The sequence below is a fragment of the Taeniopygia guttata genome, chromosome 3 (assembly GCF_048771995.1).
Source record: "Taeniopygia guttata chromosome 3, bTaeGut7.mat, whole genome shotgun sequence".
NCBI lineage: Eukaryota > Metazoa > Chordata > Aves > Passeriformes > Estrildidae > Taeniopygia > Taeniopygia guttata.
This window is the reverse complement of record NC_133027.1, coordinates 86,633,823-86,647,104: the sequence shown is the minus strand read 5'-3', so window position 1 is coordinate 86,647,104 and position 13,282 is coordinate 86,633,823. Positions and strand designations below refer to the sequence as shown.

The following is a 13,282-nucleotide window of genomic DNA, read 5'->3' as shown; positions in this document are numbered from 1 at the left end:
TGACTTAAGTGATTGTTCATAGGAGGTTAGCGTGTCTATTTTTTTTTTTTCTAAATTTTCCACAGTCTAATAGTGGATATGGATAATGTCTCTCCTGAGAAAAATGACGTAAAATGCTGCCCCCGGGACTCTGGATATGACAGCCTATCCAACAAGCTAAGCATACTGGACAAACTCCTCCATACTCACCCTGTGTGGCTGCAGCTTGGTCTGAATGATGCTGAAGCCATGGAAATTTTGCAGACACAGCCTCCTGGGGTAAGAAGAATCTCAATTCTTTAAGGACATGCTTTTCCCAAATGTTGTGCTGCCATATTACACCCAGGTGTTGGACCAATACAGTAATAACCAAGTACAATTACAGTATGTTTTAGAGCAGATGTCATGAGGTTGTTGTAGTTCCTTTTTGTATATGATCTGTATTTATTCTGGCATCTGTGATGAAGTTAATACCACATCCTTCTGCCTTGTCCACAACAGATATTTCTGGTTAGGAAATCTGCAACACTGCAGAAGAAAGTTATCTCTCTGCGTCTGTCCAGTGATTCTGGGTCCTGCCTGAAAGAATTTGCCATAAAAGAAAGTACATACAGTAAGTTGTGAGTTACATACTTTTCAGCTGTTCCTTAGTTATTTTTTCCCTATAGGATGCAGGAGCATTTGCACTGCTGAAACCCACAGCAGAGGATACCCAAAGTAATGCAAATTATGTCATGGACTGCCTGTGTTGCTCTCTGAGATGGGTCTGGGAGTGGGTCAGTGATATTCTGCCACAAGGAGGGCAGATGTTTGGAAACACTTAAGACTGCTGCAACTGGAATGTTTGCGTTGTGTACCTTGTTGAATCCAGTATTCATTTATTTTAATGGGTAGTTATCCTCTTAGAAACTTTTAGGTCTTTTGTAGAAACACAGTCTATAATCCTGTCTGCTTTCAGTGAAATGTCCTTGCATTTCCTTGTACTCAGGGGACAGTTCTTGAATGCAACTTTGTCATGAGCTCTCTGCAATTGAGGTGTGGGATGGGTTGTTTGGTTTGTTTTTGTTTGTGGTGCGTTTTGTTGGGTTTCTTTGGTTGTTTGGTTTTTTGTGTGTGATAGCTAAATGGATTTTAACCTGTTAGAACTGTTTCTGTTGTAAGATCAATGATTTCTCTTTTTTAATTCAAACTATATTTGTTCTTTCTTTTTTTAGTAGAAATGAGCAAATGTTAACACTCCAAATTGTTTTGAACCAATAATGCCATCATATCTTTAGAAGGGAGGGTGTGAAAAATAAATTTGAGCTTTAGGAATGAAAAAAGGAAGCTGCAGCTGGTGAGTGATGCTGAAACTGCAAGTGGAGTAAATATTTCATTTTAACAAGAAAGGGAAAACTGGTGAAAATTAGCAACAATTTCAGTTAAACATCCCTGAAACAGAGAATCTGTAGTTAACTTCTATCCCTCTGATTTTAAGGATTCCCACAACTTCTATTTCTATTTGTAAACTGGCATAATTTTAGTTGAGTTTTTCCTTTTTTATCTATCCCTCCCCTGCACCCAGGAACAAAAAGTTAATTCTATGTGTCTGGTTTTAGTTCCAGTTACAAGCAAGGCAAAGCAAAGAGAAAGTTGTCAGTAATAGTTGATGTCAGTGTGGTCTAAGGCTGTGTTTATAGGCTTGTTGTACTAATAAATTCCCATCTAGAAAATAGATGTCTTTTATGAACAAAATTCTTCCACAAGGGGGAAGTATTTACTGATGGTTTTAGGCATTTGTCACAGCTGAGGTTTTAGACCAGAGGCAAAAGATCTGGATCGCTTCACTCTAGGAGCTTCTTCTGCTTGATCTGTGAGATTTGCTACTGGCATCATAGAGAGCCTGAAATAATTGGCATTATTACTGAGAGCAAGTATTTGTATCAATAAGAAGCAATGATACCAAGTGGGGAAAAATGAAAGGCACGGCTTGTGTCTTCCTCTTTCCTTGTGCGAGTCAATGGCACACAACAACTGTGGGAGTTTTTAAAGGGTTTTCAGGTTAAAAGGTTTTCTTGGAGTGAATGAAAATTTATCTCCCTTTAGGTTCTGCACAGCTAGGGTGAAACAAGTGAGTAGAACAGAATTCAAGAAGAGGAAATAAGACATTTAAAATTAGATATATTACTGCCTTGGGCAAACAAAGCCTCAGTTATTGATTTGTTGTCTATTAGCAGAACATTGTGCAAGCCTCATCACACTTAATCTGTTTTACAGGAATTAGACCATATCCTTGGAATACAAAAGTAGGTCAGCTGCCAAGATTATCAGTATATTCTTGAAAATGCCTTCAGCAGGAATATGTACTTCTCTACAGAGTTGTTTTCTCTTAATCAAATAGTAGCTAGTTTGATGGTGAAAACTTATTAACTTCATGGTATAATCTAAGATATATTTTATTAAACTGTTTTAAGAAACAGTGGATTAATGTGTGATTGTTTCCTGTAACTTTCTTTGCAGCATTTTCCTTGGAGGGGTCTGGAATAAGTTTTGCTGATTTGTTCAGACTCATTGCTTTCTACTGTATAAGCAGGTAAGATGGTGCTATGTTCCAAGTCACATCTGCTAGACTGTCTCAAGAAAATGAGTTTTTAGGAGTTGGTTCAACATGCTATTTATGTTGCCAAGCTGTTTATATTCATGGATAGCCTTAGAAGGTAATGGTAGAAATCAGAGATGAGTCTTGGAAGCAAGCGTCTCTGTCTTACTTCATACTGATTACTGGGAGGCTGATGTGATTTTACCCATCCAGCTGTGAGGTGGTGTCAAGCTGAACTTTAGCTGATATCTTGTGATGCTTTCTTAAGTGTTCTGTAGTTCATTTAAAAACAATCACAGACTAGCTCGCAAAGTCCATTTCTTGGAATTGCTGGTGAGAAAAAGTTTCGGAACATGATGGAAAAATGTCGGATATGTAGAATATGACAGCTGGGACATGTCAGTTTAAATGGTGAATGACAAAAAAGGACTTGTCAGCTTTGCAGTTTATGGTTGCCAAACTTGTTATCTAGGTAGTATGCAAAAAAAAATGAGCTGGCATTTTTATCCTTTATTTTCAATTTGACTTCAATTTGCGGGTGAAAATTTCCAGACTGATGCTTGAACCTTGTATGTATGCACAGACAGTAAACAACCAAACTGCCCAGGCGCACATTTTCTGAAGGAAGCGGGGACAGGCAGCTGTGATAGTCTCAGTCCTTTTACTGCATCAAAGCTGCCAGTTCATGCTGACCATGTGATGATTTCTGGTGTGGGATGCTCTTGGGTCGCTGTGCTTGCTGGTTTTGTTTGTGGCAGAGAAGCATCTTAGACCCCTTTGCTACAGCCTCTGTTTACGTGCATGTAATAAAAGCAGCACTGATACCACATGGGTAATTGGTCAGAACTCAGAAGATAAATGAGCTGAAAATGCATTTAAATGTATTTAATGAGGAGATATTCCTTATCTTGTCACCCTTTCAGTCCTGCCCACTTGCCAGGCTCTGGTAAATTCTTTCTAAGTACCTACAAGATCATTTGCCAGACAGAGATTTCTTGCATTAATCTATCCATTAGGTTCAATGTTGCTTTGTATAGACTAAAGGAGGCAGATAGGTAGCTATTGTGAAAAACAGACAGTACCGTTTAGTACATCACAGGAAATCCAGGAGGATTTTCTAAAACCAGAGGGAATTTCTTGCTGGAGCTACCCAAGCAGTTTTCATGAGGATTTACCTATTTTTGAATTGCAACCATGGTGGTGATCTGGACTTTGGATTTTCTGTGGTACCATGTAAAGTGCCTTTCAAATGCTTTTTAGCTAGTGTATCAGTCTTGTGCATATGCTTGGCTTGTGTGTGAGTGGAATTCTGAGATCCTGTTTTTTCAAGAAGCTAACATAAAACATGGAGAATATTTATGTCATAAAGACCCACTGTCTGTGCTATATTAGATGGTTGGCTTGTTCACAACCTTAAAACCAAAATTCATACTGACACCAGTTGTGTAGGATTCTCATTTAGTCTTCATTCTATGGTACTTCTACTACAGATGTTGCTGTTTAGCAACATTTAGTTAGAATAAAATTCTTATTCTGAAAACTGGAATAACAGTCAACAGTGTATTCAGAAAGTAAGAAGCTTTTTTGAAGTATTAAGGGCAGGTAACAAGTTTGCATCTCACTGATCTGCTTGTAGAAGACCAGGTGCAAAATCTTCTATTGGAAAGGCAGAAAATACTGGATGGCTCTGTGGAAATGATCTTAGGGAAGGTCTTGGGCACTTGACTGTCATTTGCCCTTCACACCACTCTGCAATGTAAAGGAGCCCTTGGGTTGGTAATGTAATGTTTAACTGTGCTGTGTGTTTAAGGATCTTGCTATCTGACACGGTTCAAGAAGAAGAAAATCAGAAATCAGACACTGCCAATGTTTACAAAAAGGAAAAAAAAAAAGCTTTTCAAACTATGGATATTGCTGGATACCATAATGGTTTTTCTCTTTGGAAACAGAGATGTCCTTCCATTCACACTGAAGTTGCCTCATGCAATTGCTGCAGCAAAGACAGAAGGTGAACTTGAAGAGGTTGCTCAGCTTGGACTGAGTAAGTAGTTCTCTACAAAGATGTTTTTCCCTGTATCACACCTGTAACATTGAAGAATAAGGCTGTATCAGTAAATAGTTCATATTGGTTAGTAATGATACAAATTTTGTTAGGAAAAGCAGTTTCTCTTATTTGGGCAGGCCAGACTTTCTTCTGGCCAGAGAGTGGTGCTCTTCCTTTCTTCTGTGCTTTCTATGATATTTTTGTTAGTGCTGTTCCTTTCTTCCTTCTTCTCTTCCCTCTCTGGGCAGCCCTTGGGCAAAGCAAATCTCACAGTCTCCACACAGAGGTTGAATGTGGCTTCTGCTCGAAGACCTAATGTTGTCTGCATGCTCACATAGCACTGGCTATGTGAGGCTATATAAAGCACTGGCTTTATAATTTATTGTGAGGAGAGTATAGGAACTGAGGTCCTCTGTTAATAAAACTTCTGTTCAGATTGACGTGGAAACTTAAAATGGTGACTTTTGAGATCAGTGCCTCAACGAAGTGGCGTATTTAGAAAATGAGGAGTGTATATATGATGGTGTAGAATGTATTCATGGGCAGGGCTTAGGTGCAATTTTTAAAATACCAGAAGACAATGCAAGGATGTCCTTGCATCGCTTGGTTGCTTCAGCCAAACACATGCTCATTGTAAATCATACCTTGAGCTCAAGGAGATGGATGCAAAGCCTGGTGGGATTTGCAACTTTGGCATCACCCAGATGAATTATTAAGCAGCTCCGCATTGAGCGAAGGGCTGAGTGGCTTAATTTCCTTCTCCAGGAAGGGATGTTTGACTGTCAGCAACCTTTGTTGCAGTAGATTTTTTAATGATCTTTGATTTTGAAAAGGATTGTCTCTAAATCAATGTTAGCTTGAGGATCCCTTGAACTGTCTGATGGGACTTTGCAGTAAAACCATACCCAGAAATGTATTGCAGTGCTTTGCATTTTGGTTTGCTGCAGTAGCAATGCAATTAAAGGGTTTGTTTTAGAGAGGAGAGAAATTACTTCTGCACTGCTTGTCTGCAAGTTTAGGTAATCAGGTGAAACTATGGGTTATCATGGGAATAGAGGCAAATATGGTACTATTGAGGTCAAGAAAGTAAAAGGTCTTGATTGGAATACAGTGTAATGAAGACAGTCTACCAGTGACACATGGAAACCTTAAAGTAATATGAGGTGAGTCTCTCCAGAGGTTACAACAATGGTAATGTTGATCAAGCTTTCCTGGTCAATCACACTTTGTCACCAGAGCACTGTGGCCTACTTGCTGCAGAATTAGTCTTGCTCTTGAACAGTCTCTGCATTGTGTGTGTTTTTTCTGTAGCTACTGCATTTGAAAGCTGAAGAGGAGACTGATGGATCAGTGTCTGTGTGGTTGCTGTATTTGGGATAAATTACCTGATATACACCAGATCATGGTTTCCATGAGCTAAAAGCAGGCAACAAAGTTCAGGTTTTGATGGATTTTTAGGTGTCCATGTGCAGAAAAGCACACCAGAAAGTCAGCCTTTCAATGCTGTGGACTCAAGAGAGGCGTAAAAACTCCCAAGAGCCCTTCCTGTTAAGTGTGAGTTTTCTTTGAGGAACATGTAAGCACAAAACCCCATGGTGTGTGAACATAGGGCTGTATCCCCTGTCAGAGCTCTCTAGTGCATTAGGCTGCACAACACAAGTCAATAGCACATAGCCCAGTGTCATAGGTCAATAAGGAAGTGAGACATGACACCCAGCAAACAACATCAGGAGGAAGTTTTGGTAATAATTTCAAGGCTGTTGCCAACCTGCAAGGGTTCATGTGTTGAACATACAATTGATGCTCTCTCAGTCTCCCTTGTGTTTCACCTGCAACAGTGTTTACATCATGTGTGTTTGCAGCAGCCACATACCAGGCACAGGCACTGAGTGATCTGCAGGCAGGATGTGAAGTCATGAAGCTGGGAACACAAACAACACGGCATAACTATGTAGAGAAACATGCCTGTGCCTAGAGACATTCTCTGGCCGCGGCCTGTCACCCTGGGCTATTTCCTGTCTTCTGCCCTGCAGGCAGGACATGGCTGTTGGTCATGGACCTTTTGTGGATGCTTGGCATTTGTGCACTTGGGCCCAGATATCGTTGCTCAGTTGCCTCTAGTGAGCCATCTTGACATACTATGGGAAAAAGACCATGTCAAGATTGGCAAATTTTAGCTAAATCTTCCTCCTCTGGTATTCTGCCCTTATTTCAGCATGATTACTGCCTTCAAGAGCACATCTGGTTTCAGTCTTCATACCTTCAGGAACTAATGCTCTTTAACAGTGACTTGATTGCACAAACATGCTGACACTTGTCTGGGATAAGTGCAGAGGCTGCAGCTGTAACTTGCTGTTGTAGCATAAGTTTTCCATGCTGCTGGTGTGGGACTGCACACTAGGTCTCTTTATGTGTCACTGCAGTCTGTATTCTCAAGCAAACTGTCCCCACAGCAACGACAGGGCAGGAGGCCAGTACCTCTATTAGACACTTGGACGCTTGGTCTGCCTTGATAAAGGTGATGTGTGCACCCACCACAGCAAAATGTGAGCTGCCTTTTCATGTACAGTTGCATGTGTTCACTATGAAAAGAAACTGAACCAAGATACTTGTAAAGTTCTGTAAGTGGCCTTTAGCTGGTGTAAATCAGCTTAAGTATTGTCTTTAATGAAGTGAGCTTATTAATACCAGCTGAGAATCTTGCTTTGTTTCTCCTGAGTGACATGCTAGTGAGAAGTTTAAGTTCATTTCAGTCTCAAGCCAGTAAAAAGTATTCTGTTACAGTCTCCATTCTTTTCTTTGATTCTCAGTTTAATTTTAAGCTTAGTGGGCTGATTAGAAGCTATGCATTGGTCATGGTATTTATAAATAAGTAAGAGCATCCCCAGGGATGTAGCATGCAGTTATGTCTGGTGGTACTTTAACAGGTTCACTTGGATTTTTTCTGCTTTTAATTAATAAAATCTTACCTAAATTTCTTGGTATTTTAAACTGGTGTTGTTGAGTTGAATGTTCTGAGATCCATCTGCATGGTGTTTTGCATTCTTACATTAATGCAATGATGATTTTCAGACTTTTGGAGCTCCCTGGCTAGCAGCAAACCCCCAGATCCTTCACTTCCCTGTAGGCCTGTGCCTTTGGACAGTGCTCACAAAGACTCACGCCAGCTCTGCCTTATAAATGGAGTGCATTCTATACAAACCAGAACGCCTTCAGAGTTGGAGTGCAGCCAGACCAACGGAGCGCTGTGTTTCATTAATCCTCTCTTCTTAAAAGTGCACAGCCAGGATGTCAGTGGAAGTCTGAAAAGGCAGACCCTGAGAACTCCAGACGTGAATGGCAGAGCGAGGCCTTGCTCCCCTCCGCCCCGGCCACCACCTCCTGCTATTAATAGCACCCTCATGAGCCCACAGATTTCCAGGACTATAAAGCAGACGAGCATGCCAGAAACAGTCAGCCATAAGAAGGAGAGGGGCTTGGATTTGCTGCAGAACAAGCCCACCCCGATTCCGCCTCCTCGGCTGAAGAAGCAGGCTGTGTGCCCCGAGGCAGACAGTGCCTCCAGGAGTGTGGCAACAGTTCGGCCTGACTCTGCGTGTGTGCCGGAGGCAGCTGCGGTTCCACATGAAACCCTGCCCGAGCCGGCTCCAGCAGCTCCCAAAAAGACGCCGGCTGCCATCTCTGAGTCACACATCCCGTGGAATAGAGGCCAGCAGAGACTGAGCGACATGAGCATTTCCACCTCCTCATCTGACTCTCTGGACTTCGATCGGAGCATGCCGCTCTTTGGCTATGAGGGGGACACCAACAGCAGCCTGGAGGATTTTGAGGGGGAAAGTGACCAGGAGAGCATGGCACCCCCTTTGAAGCCCAAGAAAAAAAGAAGTAGTTCGTTTGTTCTCCCCAAGATTGTGAAATCTCAGCTACGGAAAGTCAGTGGAGTTTTCAGTTCTTTCATGACCCCCGAGAAGAGGATGATTAAGAAAATTGCAGAGATGTCACGGGACAAACGCACCTATTTTGGATGCTTAGTACAGGACTATGTCAGTTTTCTCCAAGAAAACAAGGAGTGCCATGTTTCGAGCACTGATATGCTGCAAACAATTCGTCAGTTCATGACCCAAGTCAAGAACTACTTGTCCCAGAGCTCTGAACTTGATCCCCCAATCGAATCACTGATTCCTGAAGACCAAATAGGTAAGAAGCACTGTCCTGTATTTTGGGGGAAAGGTGAAAATGTGTAATTTGTGTTTGTAGTGATAGTCTTTGTCCAGCTCAGAAAGGTGGGGCTAACTTGGCTAGTAGAGTATTTGAGTCTTAAAACAACCTCCCCCTTCATTCCTCACCCCAAATCACACTGTCAGTTTGGAATGATTACACTAGGAAGTTGTTGATAAGAAGTTACCCTTAAAATAGGTGCAATGCAGACTTTTTACCTGTGATTATAACGTTTTTACCTGCTCTACTGTTGACAATAGAGAATCCTTTATTTGCTGGCAGACATGTATTTTTCTCTGAAGTGGACTGACATAGTTCTCAATGTTTGGTCTAAAACTGCAAAATCTAACCATAGGGATTGTAGCTGTAGAAATAGAATTCAAAACCAATGACATTTAAAAGCAGTGAGACATTTTATGACAACCTAATTTTGAAATAAATCTGATTCCTCCAGACATTCTTAGTCACTTCTTGTACTATCCCTGCACTTGAAACTAAATAAAAATATAGGTAAGAGTTTTAGAAAACAAATGTGCAGGAGAGAGAAGGGGCTGCTGATCTCTAGTTTTCTGTACTTCTCTGTTAGATATGTTTGTGAGTGGTTATGGATGAGTTAGAATATATGTTTTAAGAGGAGAGAGAGATTTGTGTATCCAAAAAAGTGAAATCATTGTTGCTGCATAAATTTCGCTGCCTCTCTTGCAGAGTCTGAGCAGTATTTGTAAAAGAGCCTGTAAGCCACATTTAAGAGGTAAACATGCCTCACGGCAGAATACTTTCCTTGTGAGCTCACTTCGGTCCTAATTTGTTTGTTTTTCTCCATACCCCAGTGTCCCAACAGTTGGCTCAGTGCAAAATTGGCAGATACTTCCTTCCCTAGGACTCGAGGGTAATTTTATATTGACATTCTGTCTGTCCTTGGCCAAGATGAAGTATTCTCACATAACTTTAGCTTAATTTACACAAAGTCAAGCAAAAGTCACAAGGGCTGCCAAAGCAAATAGAAAAATATGAATAGTGTCCCCAGTATTGAGACTCAGAGACATGTCATATTCTCACTATAATAATAAAGACTGTTAGGTGGGTGTTACATGGAAGAAAAAGCACCAAATTAAGCAGAGGATGCAGGTGCATTTTTGCCTGCATTTCTGTAAAGTGCTGGATATTTGACAAAGCAATACAGATCGACTTTGGTTATAAGTTTGTGAAAGCCTAGTTTGTTATGAACTTTTCATTTCACAAGGGTGTGATTTAATCGGACTGTGAGTCTCCCAAGACTGGAAAAAATGCTGTCTGCTATTAAATGTTTCAGACTTTAGAGTAGCATAAGTTATGAAGTATAACAACCAAAACTGCCCTGGTTTTCTTCAGCACCAGCAAGTCTGGTTTTGATCATGTGACTAAACACAATTAATTTATAAAGTGAGCTGGTTTAAACAAAGAAAGAACTTGCTTTTGAATCATCTACTGCCTTTGGCTTGAGACAGCAAACAACTGCAGTGGATCAGAGCATCAGCTGTTGCTGATCTAAGTAGATAACTATGTGACAGCAAAATTTAATCATCCCTATGGAGAGCTTTTTATGAAGTAGAGCCCTACCTGTTCCATAGTTTTCCTTGACTATTTCAATATGGAATTTCAGCCCAAATTTTAACTTTACAAGTAGTTGTTCATCCTCTCTCATCAGTTCGCACTTCTGCTGTGCAGTTTTTTCCTCCAATGTGTCAGCCTGGTGCTGGATGTGTGCTTCTGGCATAATACTCCTCCTTTCTGAGTCATTCAGGCTTCACTTTAACCCTCTTTTGTCTCCTTAACTTCAGTAGGTGCTGGAACAGCTTCCCCAGGTTTAGTGAAGCCTTCAGTGCTTGGAGCTTCTTTCAACATCTCCATAATGATCTTTTTGATTATGTAGCTTTTCTTCTAGAACTGCATCATGGACTCTTGCAAGCAAAAAACTTCTGCAGCAGATCTTTTAGGCTTCCCATACAGGGGTCCCATCAAATTGTTAAGCTTCTGCAAAGTCATTGGGAAAATATCCTTCAGGGTTTCAAGTCCTGACAGATGCCTTCTAACCTTAGCACTGTAAGCTGTTAACCCTCCCTGAAGCAATGTGACTCTCCATGTTGGGGCAGAATCAGGAGTAAGGCACAAGGCTCTGTATTGTTTAAGGATGAATATAATTTTTTTTTTTAATTATCCACACCTCAGTTTGTATCCACAGAATAAAGACTAGTCTGAAGAGACCCTGATAGTCCAGAGCTGTTTGATCAGCAAATGTTTGGGAGTTTTTGTCTTTTCATCTTTTCCTGGCTTTGAACAGAACTGAGTCAGGTTGAATGCTGTCACTTTGTCAAGTGGGATCTAACATCTGACATCTAAACAACTTCAGTCTCAGTGTCTGAATCTGGCCTGGAACCAAGAAATTACTGGTTTAAACCACTTGTCAGTAAGGTACTAACTGATCATGTGGGAATGTCCCTAAACAATACCATCTATTACTTGTTTTGATATTTCTAGTATGTTAGGGATATTTAAATGCTGAATGTTGAAGAAGCTTGGAGAGAATGTGTTGGTCCCTTATTGGCAGTCCATGTCTTGTTGAACGGCCTTGGGTCTGTACAGAGGAGTTGCAGGCAGACAGAGCTGGACATACTAATTAACTGAAGCCCAGGACTGACCCTCGTGGTACCTCTTCTCCAATGTCTTGTCTTGTTTGACAGTCAGCCATGGATACTTGGGTTCTCAGTGCAATATTCTGCACATGCCGTTTATGGTAATTATGGCAGGACAGTATTTCCCTTGTTTGTTTATATTGAAGGTGCACAGAATTAGACCTATGGGTCTTAAAAAGGTTAAGCAGCAGCGCACCCCAGATCCCCTCTTCTTTACTAATCCAGCTATCCTCCTAAAGGAGCTAGAATGGTATGTTGCTATTTCTGCTTGAAAAACTCATGCCAGCTGTTTTTTTCACTGTGTTACTTTTTAGGAGCTTGTACATTTCTTCTGGTGTCCTGTCCTTCATTGTTGCATCTTTTCATGTTGAGCTTAGTCTTAAAAACACATTCCTCAGTGCGCCTCCTTTCACCACAGGAGTGACGGGACAGGGCACATAGGAAGCAGTGGTAAAAATACTGAGCAGAGGCAGGGGACCAGGTTCTTTTTCTTACCATCCCTTGGATTTCCTTTGTGACTTTTCCCCTGCTTCTTTTCTTTTCTGCTACTTCAAGAGAAGACATGTGCTTGCCACACAGCTATAGGATGAGTTTTAAGTAGCTCACAGCTGCTTAAAGCAGAGCACACCTAGTACAAATAGTTTATGAGTTTTTGGTGTGCTTTTATGTAGGTGATGAGGGGATGGCTTACCTTTCACCCCTAGTTCCTAGGTCTTTGCCACCACTGCCTGTAGATCAACCACCTCCATCTGACCTCTGTTTTCAGGGTTGTGCTGATTATCAAGGAATGTGGGTTGTGGGAGGTCTTACTTCAATTCTTGGTCCTGTGGAGGAGATTGCCATGTCTGCACCCAAGAAATGGATGCTTGGCCATCACACTGTGGTATTCCAAAGCAACTTTCTGCTTTCAGCTCCCAGGCAATGTGACCTCTGCAGGACCGTGACTTTTTGTGGTGGTTCTCAGGCTCACTCAGTCTGCTATTGACCTCTGATTTCCCTGGTGAGTGGTTTGGCCATGGTAAACAGGGTTTGAGTGTAAGTCAAGGGACTGGAATCTGACGGTCCTGTCAGTGGAGCAACAATAGTTGGTAGGTAGCAGGGAAACAGAGAGCCTGGAAAAGGGGAGAGTGGCCTACAGTTTGAGGAAGTGTGGGTTGTAAGGAGGCTGTGTAAGGACACTGGCAATGACTAATATGTTGTCCTGTCTAGATGCAGGCTTGTGTGGTTGGCAGCAAAACAAAAATAGCATGTCAGCACAGGATACAGATGTGTTTCCACAAGTTACAACAAAACTAGCTGGCTGGTCTTTACAATTCATTTATCAAAGCACTTCCAGTTCCCATTTTGAGGCTACAAGCTAATTATAAGCATTTCAGGAACAATACACAGTGTTCAGCTCATATTATATTCAGTTAAAAAAAAATTATCTGAAGAGTATCTGTTTTGGTTTTAGAGTGGTAAGCATCCTGGGAGGATATTTGAAAACATGCATTTGAAATAACAGAATTTTTGTTGCTGATTTGGATCTTAGAAATATATAGAGATGTTCAGGTAAAAAATAAGTCCTCAATTCACAACTTAGATAATGATTTTGCCTCGTAAATCCTCATATACTTTTTTGTGGCCTTTGGAAGTCAAACAAAGAAAACTGCTGCTGATTGAGAATTGGTTTATGAAATCTTACCCAAAAACACCTTTATCTGAAAGCAGCCAGAAGCAACAGTGCTGAAGAAAGGGTTGCTGGCTGGGTGGTCTGGCCCCAAACATGCTCACAGGTGCCATGACACTGAA

The 13,282-nt window shown here is 41.2% G+C and overlaps 1 protein-coding gene across 14 annotated transcripts in view; it reads left to right on the top strand.

Annotated features, from left to right (window-relative positions):
* Window positions 1-13,282, top strand: part of RIN2 (Ras and Rab interactor 2) — an 81,925-nt gene that overhangs the window by 56,294 nt on the left and 12,349 nt on the right. For 11 of the 14 annotated variants that reach the window (XM_072927308.1, XM_072927316.1, XM_072927303.1 and 8 more), the window contains 5 exons: window positions 66-258; window positions 481-592; window positions 2,479-2,551; window positions 4,507-4,598; window positions 7,674-8,798. In XM_072927308.1, coding sequence (XP_072783409.1) covers window positions 66-258; window positions 481-592; window positions 2,479-2,551; window positions 4,507-4,598; window positions 7,674-8,798 — 1,595 coding nt within the window. The remainder of the gene's footprint in view (window positions 1-65; window positions 259-480; window positions 593-2,478; window positions 2,552-4,506; window positions 4,599-7,673; window positions 8,799-13,282) is intronic. The other 3 variants (XM_072927315.1, XM_072927314.1, XM_072927313.1) reach the window with 2 other exon arrangements.